A 14,909-nucleotide genomic window follows, 5' to 3' on the forward strand; every position below is an offset into this window, starting at 1 on the left:
GAAGCGGAGTACATAGCTGCTTCAGAAGTAGCAAATGAAGGAGACTGGATGAAGGAGTTCATATCCGATCTAGGTGTCATACCTAGTGCATCGGGTCCAATGAAAATCTTTTGTGACAATACTGGTGCAATTGCCTTGGCGAAGGAATCCAGATTTCACAAGAGAACCAAGCACATCAAGAGATGCTTCAACTCCATCTGGGATCTAGTCCAGGTGGGAGACATAGAAATTTGCAAGATACATACGGATCTGAATGTTGCAGACCCGTTGACTAAGCCTCTTCCACGAGCAAAACATGATCAGCACCAAGGCTCCATGGGTGTTAGAATCATTACTGTGTAATCTAGATTCTTGACTCTAGTGCAAGTGGGAGACTGAAGGAAATATGCCCTAGAGGCAATAATAAAGTTATTATTTATTTCCTTATATCATGATAAATGTTTATTATTCATGCTAGAATTGTATTAACCGGAAACATAATACTTGTGTGAATACATAGACAAACAGAGTGTCACTAGTATGCCTCTACTTGACTAGCTCGTTGATCAAAGATGGTTATGTTTCCTAGCCATTGACATGAGTTGTCATTTGATTAACGGGATCACAGCATTAGGAGAATGATGTGATTGACTTGACCCATTCCGTTAGCTTAGCACTCGATCGCTTAGTATTCTGCTATTGCTTTCTTCATGACTTATACATGTTCCTATGACTATGAGATTATGCAACTCCCGTTTACCGGAGGAACACTTTGTGTGCTACCAAACGTCACAACGTAACTGGGTGATTATAAAGGTGCTCTACAAGTGTCTCCAAAGGTACTTGTTGGGTTGGCGTATTTCGAGATTAGGATTTGTCACTCCGATTATCGGAGAGGTATCTCTGGGCCCACTCGGTAATGCACATCACTATAAGCCTTGCAAGCATTGCAACTAATGAGTTAGTTGTGGGATGATGTATTACGGAACGAGTAAAGAGACTTGCGGGTAACGAGATTGAACTAGGTATTGAGATACCTACGATCGAATCTCGGGCAAGTAACATACCGATGACAAAGGGAACAACGTATGTTGTTATGCGGTCTGACCGATAAAGATCTTCGTAGAATATGTAGGAGCCAATATGGGCATCCAGGTCCCGCTATTGGTTATTGACAAGAGAGGTGTCTCGGTCATGTCTACATAGTTCTCGAACCCATAGGGTCCGCACGCTTAACGTTCGTTGACGATATAGTACTATAAGTTATGTATGTTGGTGACCGAATGTTGTTCGGAGTTTTGGATGAGATCACGGATATGACGAGGAACTCCGGAATGGTCCGGAAGTAAAGATTGATATGTGGATAGTAGTGTTTGATCTTCGGTAAGGTTCCGGAATCCATCGGAAGGGGTTCTGGATGTTTCCCGAAATGTTTGGGCACGAGAACACTTTATCTGGGCCAAAGGGGAAAGCCCACGAGGTTTTTGGAAAGCGCAAAAGGAAGTTTTGCAGAGTCCAGGGGCCAGACGCCGGGAACCCTAGCGTCTGGTCCTGGAGTCCGAGAAGGACTCTTGCCTTTCGGGTGAAACCGACTTTGTGGAGGCTTTTACTCCAAGTTTCGACCCCAAGGCTCAACATATAAATAGAGGGGTAGGGCTAGCACCCAAGACACATCAAGAAACACCAAGCCGTGTGCCGGCAACCCCGTCCCCTCTAGTTTATCCTCCGTCATAGTTTTCGTAGTGCTTAGGCGAAGCCCTGCGGAGATTGTTCTTCACCAACACCGTCACCACACCGTCGTGCTGCCGGAACTCATCTACTACTTCGCCCCTCTTGCTGGATCGAGAAGGCGGGGACGTCATCGAGTTGAACGTGTGCAGAACTCGGAGGTGCCGTGCTTTCGGTACTTGGATCGGTTGGATCGTGAAGACGTACGACTACATCAACCGCGTTGATATAACGCTTCCACTTACGGTCTACGAGGGTACGTAGACAACACTCTCCCCTCTCGTTGCTATGCATCACCATGATCTTGCGTGTGCATAGATTTTTTTTTAAATTACTACGTTCCCCAACATTATCCCCTTATAAAGGCAGTGAATATCGAACGCCTCCCCGCTCGCCTTAAAACTCGCATATTCCCAAAGGATGTGCAAACGGCACAGTTGGATTACCCCACGCCCGTATTAATGAGGATACCGCAATAAGGGGACACGATCTCTGCTTTGACAAGACGTGCCAATGGAAACCGCATCTCGAAACGCGGGTTGGCAGAAGAAAACGGTTCGAAATAATGACCGGGTAGACGTGATGTCGCATTACAAAAAGTTGTCAGCGGATGGGACTCGTGAAATACTATACTCTCTACAGCTGTGTGTGTGGTACTTGTGTTGCAGATCCGGACACGTTCGTTGCGTCCGAAGACTATCTTGCAGTATTCGGAAAGGGGAACCCGCCTTGCAATGTCGAAGACAATCTGCGAGCCGGACACCTCGTCATTGAAGCCTGGTTCAGGGGCTACTGAGGGAGTCATGGACTAAGGGGTCCTCGGACATCCGGCCTGTTGGACATGGGCCAGACTAATGGGCTGTGAAGATACAAGACCGAAGACTCTCTCTCGTGTCTGGATGGGACTCTCCTTGGCGTGGAAGGCAAGCTTGGCGACCAAATATGAAGATTCCTTTCTTTGTAACCGACTTTGTACAACCCTAGTCCCCTCCGGTGTCTATATAAGCCGGAGGGCTTAGTCCGGAAAGATATACAGTCATACAGGCTAGACTTCTAGGGTTTTAGCCATTACGATCTTGTGGTAGATCAACTCTTGTAATACTCATATTCATCAAGATCAATCAAGCAGGAAGTAGGGTATTACCTCCATAGAGAGGGCCCGAACCTGGGTAAACATTGTTTCCCCTGTCTCCTGTTACCATCGACCTTAGATGCATAGTTCGGGACCCCCTACCCAAGATCCGCCGGTTTTGACACCGACATTGGGGGTGCCATCGTAGCATGGAGGCATGTCTGGCTTGAACTTCCCCAGCCAAACGACGCTGCGCAGTTCCGGGGTGAACGCGCGGCATCCCGACGTGGTCACGGGAGCCCGCCGTAGAGGTGGAGCCTGATCTTGGCGCTCGCGCACGACCACCGCGGGCGGCACGCGGTCTTGACACGGCGGTGCTGGGAGCGCACACGCCTCTCCTTGCGGCCGCTGCACCACTTGGCAGCTTTCCTCGTTGCGCGCTAGCGCCCTCCGCGGCGGGTCGCGCCGTGGAGCCTCATGCCTTGGCTCGGGGACAACATCTTGCCTGGGAGGTGGAGGAGGCGCACCGTGGGCCACGTCGCCCGCAAGAGGCGGCGGGGGAGGCAGCGAGCGGGACGGTGCATGGGCCTCTTTGACGGTGCTGACGAGCTCGGCGATGCGGGCCAGCCAGTCCTCGTAGAGGTCGTCGGTCGGGCGATGGCGCAGGAGCTCGCATGCCATGAGCTGCGCAGCCTGCGCTTTCGCCGGCCCGCGACGAGCGTGAGAAGACGAAGCAGCCGCCGGAGTCAGTGATGGAGTGGCAGTGCGCCCATCACGCCGCATAGAGGGCTGCATCGACGAAGCCTACTGCTCGTGGGCCGCGGGGCTGGTGGCAGCGTTGGCCGCAGGCGATGGGGAGCAACGGGGAGCGCCGTCGTCTGTCGGCGCCGTCTGGGCGACGCGGGCAGCGAGGGCGGCCCGGTGCTCAGCACGAACTCGACGAGCATCAGCCATGGGGACAGCGAAACGGTGGCGAATCGACTGGAGGAAGAGAGGCTCCGACGCACCCCTACCTGGCTTTGTGGTGGATTGGCTTCGAGGTGGGCTGTGGATGAACTAGTACAGTGGGCGAACAACCTCAGGAGGTGTGTTCTTGAGCTGGTGAGAGAGAGGATGATCTGAATGATCCGTCCCCTCTACGGTGGTGGCTAGGCCCTATTTTTATAGTGGTTTTGGTCCTCTTCCCCCAAAATGGAGGCGGGAAGGGATCCCACAACGGCCAAATTCAAAGGGAGACAACTGGTACATCTTATCCTGACAAAAGGTAGTCTTCGCCTGCAAGCTTCTGGTCGTGACGTCGTGGTGGGCTTGGCGATGACCTCCGTCCTGCCGTCCTGGCGGTCTTGGTCTTGTTGCATAGAAATGGAAACTTTTGGTTGGTTCCTCGGGACTCCGCGCCCGCGATTGCCTCTTTAGCACCAAAGAGGAAATCGTTGTACTGCGTCCGCTAGCACCCGCCTGGCCTCGGTCATCATGACTTGCGTCACCCGAACCTCACGAGGTGGAGACTTTCATAGAGATCTTCGCTCCTCAGGAGCCAGACTGAGGAGACCGCTCCTTCTGGAGGTCTTGGTGTCGCCCGCCTCGCGAGGCTCGGCCCCTCGCGAGGGTCTTGTGTTGTTGGTATTGAAGGTGGGCTATACCAGGCCGTCGATGGAGCCACGTCGTGGGCCGCATGTAGGCAAGTCTGGGTACCCCCGTTCCCAAAACCCGACAGTAGGAAAAATTTATATTGCATCGATACACCTAGCATTGCCAAACAAAAGTGACTATTGATGGGGGAAAACATTGCGACCGGAGAAATCAAAACCTGGAAGTAGCGATGCAGAAACGTACTATTGGTGAAATCAAAAGTTGGAACCTACGATGCGAAGCTATTGCCGATGGACGAAAATGCTGCGATCGACGAATCAAAAAGTTGGAACATGCGAAATCAAAAGGCTTGCGTGGTGGGGCCGAAACTAGTGAGGCACAATGCTACGATGACGACGCCCATGTTTCGCAGACGCTGCGACCGATGAGGCATGGTGATGGGACCGGCCGTGTCGTTTGGTGCAACAGGCTGAAGTGGCGCTACCGTGCAAAACTATGGTGCCATGGGCCATGGCGGAGAACGATATTGCCTGAGATGGCTGCAACCGGCAACTGTAGAAGCTAGGGCCGTTGGACTTTTTTACTGCAACCAATGAGATGATTTTGCTACGATGGCGATGGACAAAGTAGCGACCAGGAGATGGACCTGTGCGACGAGCCTTGACGGCGGGAGGCACGCCCCAGTGCTACAACCAACCATGGGGCAACGAGGTGCAACCGCTGTCGGCCGGTGCTACGAGGCGACGATGTCAGGGCAGCGACCCGTCCACGATAGGAGGTGCAAACAAAGGCAGCGATGGGAGGGATACGAACACCTATGAGGTGTGCTTCGACGGCGGCGGCGGAGGCTGCAAGCACCGTCACTGACGAGGCCTCGCGCGTCCATGGCGGGAGGAGGGTCGGCATCTCTCTCTCTCTCTCTCTCTCTCTCTCTCTCTCTCTGCGAAAACGCCATCGTTCTCTCTCCCTTGCGCGCTGGTGTGGTTTGCGGAAAAAATGATGCAAGGAAAAAAAGTAGAGGCCTGATCCAACAGTTGGTAGACAAACAACGCTACACTTGGGATGCAATCGGACATAAGTATGGCGTCGGTCGTCCGGTGCCTAGCGTTGTCCTAAAAATAAGAGAAGAGCGTACGTATCTTGCAAAATTCAAATCAAGCCCACACACAAATTTGACCTGCCCCCAAAATGGTCTGATCCGGAACAATTATGACGCCCTGAATTTCTCCCCCAAAGAATTACTCCTACTCCAGCACGGTGCACTATTATATTCTCAAAAAAAAAGCACGGTGCATTATTAGGCAAGTAACCAAATCACTGAAATCTCTCCTACTCCCACTGTTTTTCATTTCGTTCGTTGGGACCTACCGCCGCATCCCCCCTCCTCCTCCTGCTGTCCCTTTTCTTCTTGGCACACACTGGCAAGCGTCCAGAGTCCCGACAGGAACCTAAACTGAGAAGAAATGGGGTGAGAACGTGGAGGTTGAAAGGAGGCAGCTTTGGTGGGGAATCTCGGCATCCTTTCCTCAGAGAGTCGACCCACTCCACCTCGTATGTTTTTCTTCTCTGCGGCAAGATTGGATCTTCGATTCTTTCTCTCCCGTCCTGCGATCATTACCCTGTAGTTGTTTTCTTTATTGTGTGGCACGCTTCGAGGATCCATCTTCCTTGCTGCCTTTGGATGCTCGGCGACTCGTCGTTGCCGCGGAATTTTTGGTGTTGACGGGTAGTTGGTTGGTGGTTTCTCTTTCTTGCCTGCTGGTGTTAAGAACAGTATAATTGGCAATCCTCGCCGCTGTGTATCATGTGATTTATTTATGTATTCCGTCCGTCCCTTTTATTTGTTCGATTGTCTGTTTCGTGCGAGATCTGCTTGCAGAGGTTGCTGCTGTAGCATCGCAGTTCTTTTTCCGTGCGATTTTTTTCTCGTGGCTTGATTTTGCTTTTGGAGTTCCTTTTTCGTTCCCACTTCAATTCTTGGTGAGATTGCTTTCTGACTCTACTGACTGTTCTGTTTTTCTTGTTTACAAAAAGAGAAAGTAAGGTCGTTGGCTAGTCTAATTGCGTGATTATGCAGAATTCTCTCTCCCCCAATCCAATTACCTAACACGTTTTGTCTTCTTCTTTCTTCCAGTTTTAGCGTGGTGAGAACTATTCATTTATCTTTGTGTTCTTCCAGTCAACCGCAGACCTCACACCTGTAAGTACTAATACATCGCATGGGCCATGGAGAGCTGTACAATTATGTTGCTCATTTCTGTATGCAGCATGCTTAGTTTATTTTACCTGTGCCGTTTCTCTCCAATTGTCCAGGTAAAAACAGCTAAACATTTCACCGGAAGTTCCTCAATCCTTTCCAGATGCATCAGATAATTCTTTGCTGCCCCATCCAGAATAGTGGGGAAACTGTGGCATTTTCATAATTTGGAGTGATATATTACATTCTACCGAGGAAGTGAGGTATTACTTACTGGTTCAGAGTGCCATCTTGCTTCTCGCATCAATGGCGGCTGTGTCTGCTCATGACTCAAGGCAGTACTCATGGTTGTGGGTTAGCCATATCAGCCCCAAGAACTCCAAATGGCTCCAAGAAAATCTCAGCGGTGAGCCTTTTGCTCTGTTTAACTACCAAATGAAGTTATCATCGGTATTCTTTGGATATTTGCTGATCAAATTAGCAAGACAATGTTACTAGGTTCTCTCAGTTACACGTTACATTTTCAACGCTCGTGGTTGGTGTGTACACAAGCCACCCGTAGTCCTTTAGTTGATCTGAGTATTTAAAATAAAATCATCAGGTGTTTCTAGCTGCCATGAGGCACATGATGTCTCTTCTAGCGTTTTAATTTCTCTCAAAGTTTTGATTTATGAACCTGATATGATCTTCTATGATAGTGTGACCTGTGTCATCTTCATATTTTCCTAAAAGTAATTGGATGCTAGGCTTTGAACTATTGATTGCATATACGCCCATCGGTTCTGCTTTAATATGAAATGTTCCTTTTTCCTAAAAGACTACTACTTCGTAATATATGTGAAATGTTTTCTGGAGAAGTTTAAGCTCCTTCTCATCTTAGCCAGTTTAAGCTCCTTCTCATCTGGAAATGTTTCATGTAGTATTCTTCATAGGTATCCCAATTCCCATTTTGTTGTTTCTTGGTGGGAGTTGAACTGAATTTTTCATAGTTCCAAACCTAAAGTTCTGTTCGGTAGTCATATAACAAAGTCATTGTTGGTTTATATCTCTCTACCCTTTGAATAATTGAAAAATTGTACGAGAACATTTTATTGCAGTGATTGAATTACGCCCCTGTATTTATTTATATACTATGGTTCATGACCAAAATTAATCTCATTTTGTGCAACAGATATGGACACGAAGGTTAAAGCCATGATCAAGCTTATCAATGAAGATGCTGATTCTTTTGCAAGAAGAGCGGAGATGTACTACAAGAAACGCCCAGAGTTGATGAAACAAGTGGAGGAGTTTTATCGAGCATACCGTGCATTAGCAGAAAGGTATGATCAAGCCACCGGGGCACTTAGACAGGCTCACAGAACAATTTCTGAAGTATTCCCAAACCAGATGCCATCAATGGATGAGTCACCCTCTTCTGCCGGCCAAGAAGTGGAACCACATACTCCAGAGATGCCTCCACTCTCCCGTCCAACATATGAATCAGATGATCATAACTCTAAGAGGAATGGTTCACACTCTCAGGAAACCAGTGCATTGTCAAACAGAAAAAGTCTGAAGCAGTCCAATGATTTGTCACTCGGTGGTGAAAATGCTCCTCGTATTGTTTTTGATGGAAAAGCACGGAAAGGCCTAAATTTTGAAAGCCCAGAAGTTAAAGGGAAAGAGGATATCAGCAATGGAATATTAAATATGCAAGAAGAGATTTCGAGGCTATTAGCTGAGAACCAGAATCTGAAACAACAGATGTTGTTGGAATCAGAGCGGGCAAAGAAAGCTGCAACTGAGATCCAAAATCAGAAGGATACCGCTTCTCAGTTGAATTCTGAGAAAGATACATCTATTCTGCAGTATGACCAGTCCACTGAGCGTTTATCTGCTTTGGAGTCTGAGCTCTCTAAGGCACAGGGTGACCTCAAGAAGCTAACTGATGAAATGGCTTTGGAAGTTCAAAAGCTAAATAGTGCTGAATCACGCAATAGTATGATACAGTCTGAGCTTGAGGCTTTGGATCAAAAGGTGAAGTTACAGCAACAAGAGCTTGATCAAAAGCTTAAGGAATTGGAAAATCTCCACTCAAGCTTTCAGGACGAACATGAAAAGCGCATGCATGCTGAAAGTGCTCTTCTTTCCAAGGGAAAGGAGGGTGCTCAATCTAAGGAAGAAGTTCAAAGGTTGACTATAGAGATCAAGATGGCAAATGAAAATTTAGATGAGCTCATGCAGCGCAAGATGCACCTGGAGACCGCTGTTTGTGAGCTGAAGATGGAAGTCGGGAGCCTTACTGAACAAAATCACTCTTCCGAACTGCTTATACAACAACTCCGTGGTGAGATAAATTCACTGACGGATTCAAGGAGTGAACTTCAAAATGAAATCCAAAGCATTAGGGGCACCATGTCACAGCTAAGCGCTGAGAAGGATGGAGGTCTACTTCAACACCAGCAGTCTGTGGAAAGGGTTTCTGTTCTGGAATCTCAGCTAATGAATACACAGTCAGAGCTGGAGGTTAACGAAAATAAGGTGCATATCCTGATGAAAGATGTGGAACGGAAGAGAGAGGAAATTCACAGTATTCACGGCCAGCTACAAAATGAAAGCGATAGGCGAACACAAACTCAAGCAGCTCTTCTCATGTCAGAGAGTCTGCATTCCAAGTTGGAGGAAGAAGTGAAAAGGCTGACACAAGATCTTGACACGACAATAAAGAAGCTAAGTGAGTTGGAAAATGAAAAGTTAAATCTGGAGAATACATCAACAGAATTGAAGAAAACCATTTTAGGTCTGAACTCTGAGATGGATGCATCACTACTTCAACAGCATCAGTCTCTGGAGAAAGTATCTGATTTGGAGTTACAACTCTCGGAGACAAAGTTGAAACTGGAGAAGTCTGAACAGAAAATGCAGTTACTGGAGCGAGAAATGGGACAGATGAGTGAAAGTGTCAATAGTCTGGAGTTGACTTTGAAAGACGAAGCTGGGAAGAGGGTGCAAGCTGAAACGTCTCTCAGGTCAATGGAGAATATGTATTCTCAGTCTCAGGAAGAAGTGAGCAGGCTGCATCGAGAGATTGAGAAGCTGAATGGCAAATTGAATGAGTTGGAGAACTTGTCATCTGAACTCAAGAGCTCCATCTTACTTCTAAACACCGAAAAAGATGCAACCCTTCTTGAGAACCAGGAGTCCTCGATGAGAGTATCCAATCTGGAATCTGAACTCTCACAACTGCAAGCTGAACTCCGAACGAGCCTAGATGGTGAAACCAAGAAGCGTATTGAATGTGAAGCAGCTCTCCTCTTAGTGACGGATCTTCACTCTAAATCTCAGGATGAAGTGAACAAGTTGGCCATGGACATTGAGGAGCTGACCAGGAAATTAAGTGAGGTGGAGAACATTAAGATGGATCTTGAGAACATTGTAAACAAGCATACAAAAGATATCCATATCCTCCGTGAACAGAATGTTTCTGCTGAGCTTATAATTAAAGACCTGCATTGGGAATTGGGTGCATTAAAGGAGTTGAATGTGAAACTTGAGGCTGAAGTGGGTTCACATATAGGTGAAAAGGAGGCTATTCGGAGAGACTTTGTTCGTCAAAGAGAGGAGAAGGAAAATCTTGATGGGATACACCATGCTCTGGCTTATGAGATGAATGCTCTAAAAGACAGCGCAGCAGCAAACCAGATGTTGATAGAGGAATTGCAGATTACAAACTTAAAACTGAAGGAGGTGTATGCAAAGAATTTGATTGAAAAGGCGCTTCTCTCAGAAAAGCTTCAAGAGATGGAGAAACTATCTGAAGAATATTCAGTGTTGGAGAACTCAGTTTCGGATGCAAATGCTGAAATTGAAGGACTGAGGGAGAAGATAGAAGTGTTGGAGTCTTCAGAAAGCTCTTTGAACGGTGAGATTTCCACTTGTGTTTCTGAAAAGGATGCTCTTCTATCAGAGCTAGACACCCTTGGTAAAAGTTTCGCTGTTATTTCAGAGAAGAATTCCGCATTAGAGATGTCATTATGTGGTCTGAAAGCTGAGTTTGAAGACATGAGAATAAAATTGAAAGATTCTGAAAAAACATGCCAGGCTCAGCTTGCAGATAACTCAGCTCTTTCTGCAGAAAAAAACAACTTGTTCTCTCAGGTAAATTTTTTAACCAACACTACAAACTCAACTTTTTGTTTTATTTTGTAGTGGAAATTGATATTGATGAATATCCATGGTAGTCTTGATAAGATGTTCTTATTAATATTCTTTTATTAAAATTAGTTCTTGTCCATAACTACAGAGAGTGCCTTTTTCATTTCAGCTACAGAACATTACAGTGGTTGCAAAAGCCCTGGAAAGTAAGCATTCTGATCTTCAAGACAAGCACACATCTTTGTCAAGAGAGAAGGATCTTGTATATGATCAAGTAAGGAAACTGAAGGGTCTGCTGAGAACAATTAATAAAGAGTATGAAAATGCTGTGAAGTCACATGAAATGCATGCAAACAGCCTAGAGAAACAGATTTCTTCTCTCCATGAAAAAATCCATGACATGGACGAGAGGCTTCAGGAGGAAGAGCAAAAAAGCATGGGAGCTTCTATTTGTGTGGTGGCCTTGGAGAGTAGTTTGGTTTATGCAAAAGACGAGAATGTGGCTCTTTTAAACAAATGTCAAAAGTATGCGTTGGAAAATCATGCTGCGGAGATTTTAATATCACAGCTGGAGGATAAAGCCAGATACCATGAATCGGAGAGGAAAACATTGCTAAAGCTTAATGGGAGACTAAGAGAAGGGATTTCACACCACTTGAAGGTCCTTAACATCGACAGGGATTTAGGACCTGCTGAGATAGCTCAGGACGAAATTTTGCTACAGTCTGTTTCAGATGAAACCTCCAGTATTCTGAAACATAAAGAGGAAATTGAAGATGATAATACTCTCATGTACACTGAGCTCTCAGTCCTCTCGACTGTCATGTTGCAGCTAGGAACGGAGTTCAGAGATCTGCACTTGCAGAAGTGTGCCCTTGAGAAAGACGTAGAGAGAGAAGCAACAGAATTGATTTCTTTGCAAATAAAAAATTGCCAACTTTTGGAATCTAATGACCAGTTTAGGCAAGAGCTACAAAATAACAGTGAAAGGGATCAGCTGCAGAAGATTGAAGCATTAGTTTTACACGAGAAGCTATCTTGTTTGGCAGAGTCCTACGAGGCTTCGCAAGATAAAATTACTGACATGGCTGAGAAAAACGAGTCCTTGTCTAAGGAACACCAGTCTTTGATTGAGAAGTACAATGCCTTGGAGGACGAGAACGGTACTGCTCTTAGAGAATGCATGATGCTTGAGCACCTGTCTTTGTTCTTGAGAGGCCATAATAATGAGGTAGCATCTGCATTGGTATCTCTTACTGATGAGATGGTGTTGCTGAGTTTAGTTAAGGGTGAGCTTGATAATGAAGTCAAAGTGCTGACTGCAAGAGCTATATTGTTTGAATCAGAAAACAATTACCTCAAGAAATATTTAGTCTACTTGACAGAAGTTCTCACGACTCGGCTTATCCTCTTAGAGTTTGACTTGAACGCGGGGAAAAGTATCTCCCAGGAATTGGCTGTTGAACTTGAGAGTTGCATGGCGCAGTTGATGCAGAAGGATGATGAGCTACTGGAAGCAGAAGAGAATGTTCAGCTCATGCAAGCAAAGAACCGGGAATTATGTGGAGTTGTTGGGGCGCTTCAGATTGCCATTGAAGGTGCTAAAGTGGTGAAAGGAGAACTTGAGAAGAAAATCATGATCCTGACCGAGGAGGGCACTACCAAGGATGGTGAAATTTTACTACTTCGCCAAGCAAATGAAACTCTTGAAATGGATGCTGGGATTCTGAAAAGGAAGGAGCAGAGTTTGATTTCTGCACATGAGCTCATGTCGGAAGAGGTTGAGCAACATGAAAGAGAATCTCTTCTGCTGATAGGTGACACAGTAACCTCTTCTGTGAATGTCGCGGTCTACAAAGAAATGGCACTAGAGTTTATGATGGAAGCCAAGGCTATTGAAATTAGTGCAATCGCGCAAAAAGAATTAATATTGAATAAAATCTGCATGCGAGATGCCCATATTGAGGCTCTGCAGAAAAATGTAATCGACATGCAGGAAGAAAATGCAGAGCTGAATGCCGAACTGAGCATGCAGCTAGCACTCATCAGATCTTTGTCTAATCATATCAGTTTGCTGGAGGAAGATGCTCTTTCTCTGTCAAAACCCTACAGCATAGAATGCAAAGAGGTAATATTCATTCATCCTTGATTATTAGGCTAGTAGGCATTGGCTCCCAATGTTATTTTCATGTCATTCCTGCACTGCACACTAATCGGTCGTCAATCCTTGATGTGTAAGCATCGTTTACTACTATGGTGGCATGTCATCTTATTCCTGCACTACTATAGTACTCATCGTTGAGTAAGCATTCTATAAAAACAAAATCACAGTTAAAAGATGAAGCAAATCCATATTTTATCTTCATTACTGCACATCCTCGTGTCATCTTATTTTGTAGCTGGATATTTGTACTAATTTCATGCACAATACATGTGTCACTTTGTCACCGTAGGAAACCTGCATGCAAGAGGACAAGATTGGCCCAAAGTCTCATCGGTTTGCCGGCGGAACTCTGGAGTTAAAGCAGTTAACGTCAAGAATAGAAGCACTTGGGGTGGTTATATCGAATTCCAAGTGCCGTCGAGATGAGGAGTCGACCAATTCCACTGCAAAGATGATGGCAGTAAACATGGAAATCCAAGAGCTTAAAACAAAAGGCGGCTCAGAAATATATTCTGAGAAGGAGAAGCAAAAAGATGGCGAGGGCTCCAAAGGGAAGCAGGTCCAGATGATGAAGGATATTGAACTTGACGAAATATCAACCTACTATCCAGCATACGGTACAGAAGCTTCATCGTACCCAGTTGGAGTTGGCAATGGTGCGAACGCGGAGGTGGACGATGAGATGCTTCAGCTATGGGAGGCTGCAGAGAGGACGTGCAAGAACCAAACAGCCAAGTCGTCGTCATGCGAGCACGAGCACGAGCATGACATAGAGGCGGTTGAGGAGGTGAAGAGCGAGTACCCTTCGTCGGAGCTATTAAGGGGAAGAGACCTGGGAATCATCAACAAACTCGAGATGTCGTCTTCAGCAGAGCCTGATGAGTTATGGGGCAAGAATGTGGCGGAGAGGCTCGCTTCTGATGGGCAGAGACTGGCGAGCATCCAAGAGAGCATCGAGGAACTGAAGCGGAAGATGGGTGGCCCGGCCAAGGGGCACTCGGAATACGAGAGCGTGAGCAGTCAGCTGCGCGAGACGGAGGGGCTGGTGTTGGAGCAGATGAACCTCAACAGCAAGTTGGCAAAGAAGGCCGAGAATTACCCTGCGCTGTTGGATAGCATGAACGCGGAGCGGGAAGGTGGTTTTCCAAGCAAGAGGAAGATGTTGGAGCAGGTGCGGAAAGGGTCGGACAAGGTGGCGAGGCTGGAGCTGGAGCTTCAGAAGATACAGTACGTGCTGCTGAAGCTGGAAGAAGAGCACGAGTACACAAGGCTCAAGGTGTCGGAGAAGCGCACCCGGGTGCTCCTCAAGGATTATCTCTACGGGAGGAAGGACCACCGTGGAAAGAAGAAGAGGGCACCCTTCTGCAGCTGTGTGCGCTCTAAATCCAGGACTGAGCCATGACCATTTTGTGGCCGTCGCGGCCAGAAATAAGAAACCTTTCTTATCTTGTACTTATATATATAAAGATAAAGAGGAAACCATACTTGTAGTAGGCTCGTGTCCCCTTTGTAATTGAGCTAGCATGTTAGTATTCAGAATAAGCTTGTGTATCTATTTTTCTTTTTCATCTGTGGGTGTGAGTAAAATGTGTTAATTTTCTTCGGCATCAATTGGATAGATGGATGAGGCATTTTATTTACCTGGTATGCATCATCTGGGTGACAAAGTGCATCAGATTTTGTCACCCCCATCGAAACCAAGAGCGCAAAGAGGCTGTGTGCTGCTCTCCCCCTCCTAGCGCCGGCAGCCGCTCTCGCACCGGCTACAGCTGCCACCGGGGATCTTGCCGACACGACGGAGGCGCTTCACGCTGAGTTCGGCGCCTCTTGCTTCATTCTTTATCTAAGGCCGTGGATGCGCAAGGCTCAGGCGGCGGGCATTTCTCTACCCCACCTTGCTCCGCTCGACCTTGTCGTCATCCTGGAAGGGCTTTCTTATAATCGATCGTGGATGTTTGCGGGGCTGACGGTTCACCGAAATGACATGTCCAGGTTTTGGGTTTGCCTCCGCACGCCCACACCGGGACCGGACTACTCTT

General features: G+C 46.8%; 1 protein-coding gene across 3 annotated transcripts; it reads left to right on the forward strand.

Moving 5' to 3' along the window:
* Positions 1 to 5,673: 5,673 nt before the first annotated feature.
* Positions 5,674 to 14,506, forward strand: LOC123180877 (protein NETWORKED 1D). Of its 3 annotated transcripts, XM_044593049.1 has the most exons (7): positions 5,674 to 5,923; positions 6,507 to 6,572; positions 6,686 to 6,975; positions 7,741 to 10,473; positions 10,558 to 10,709; positions 10,876 to 12,834; positions 13,160 to 14,506. In XM_044593049.1, exons 3-7 carry the CDS (start codon positions 6,876 to 6,878, stop codon positions 14,270 to 14,272), a joined length of 6,057 nt encoding a protein of 2,018 aa, XP_044448984.1. In that variant the 5' UTR covers positions 5,674 to 5,923; positions 6,507 to 6,572; positions 6,686 to 6,875; the 3' UTR covers positions 14,273 to 14,506. The 3 variants fall into 3 exon arrangements, with proteins under 3 accessions (XP_044448984.1, XP_044448982.1, XP_044448983.1); XM_044593047.1 differs by having other exon boundaries at positions 7,741 to 10,709; XM_044593048.1 differs by lacking the exon at positions 5,674 to 5,923 and adding an exon at positions 5,963 to 6,352 and having other exon boundaries at positions 7,741 to 10,709.
* Positions 14,507 to 14,909: the final 403 nt, after the last annotated feature.

The sequence above is a fragment of the Triticum aestivum genome, chromosome 1D (assembly GCF_018294505.1).
Source record: "Triticum aestivum cultivar Chinese Spring chromosome 1D, IWGSC CS RefSeq v2.1, whole genome shotgun sequence".
NCBI classification, from domain to species: domain Eukaryota; kingdom Viridiplantae; phylum Streptophyta; class Magnoliopsida; order Poales; family Poaceae; genus Triticum; species Triticum aestivum.

What these genes read in the sequence shown, in the direction of transcription:
- LOC123180877 (XM_044593047.1), top strand. Translation starts at nt 6,876, where the DNA reads ATGGCGGCTGTGTCTGCTCATGACTCAAGGCAGTACTCATGGTTGTGG. An exon ending in GCTCCAAGAAAATCTCAGCG is followed by an intron (nt 6,976 to 7,740) that starts GTGAGCCTTTTG and finishes TTTGTGCAACAG; the next exon opens with ATATGGACACGAAGGTTAAA. An exon ending in AAAACAACTTGTTCTCTCAG is followed by an intron (nt 10,710 to 10,875) that starts GTAAATTTTTTA and finishes TTTTCATTTCAG; the next exon opens with CTACAGAACATTACAGTGGT.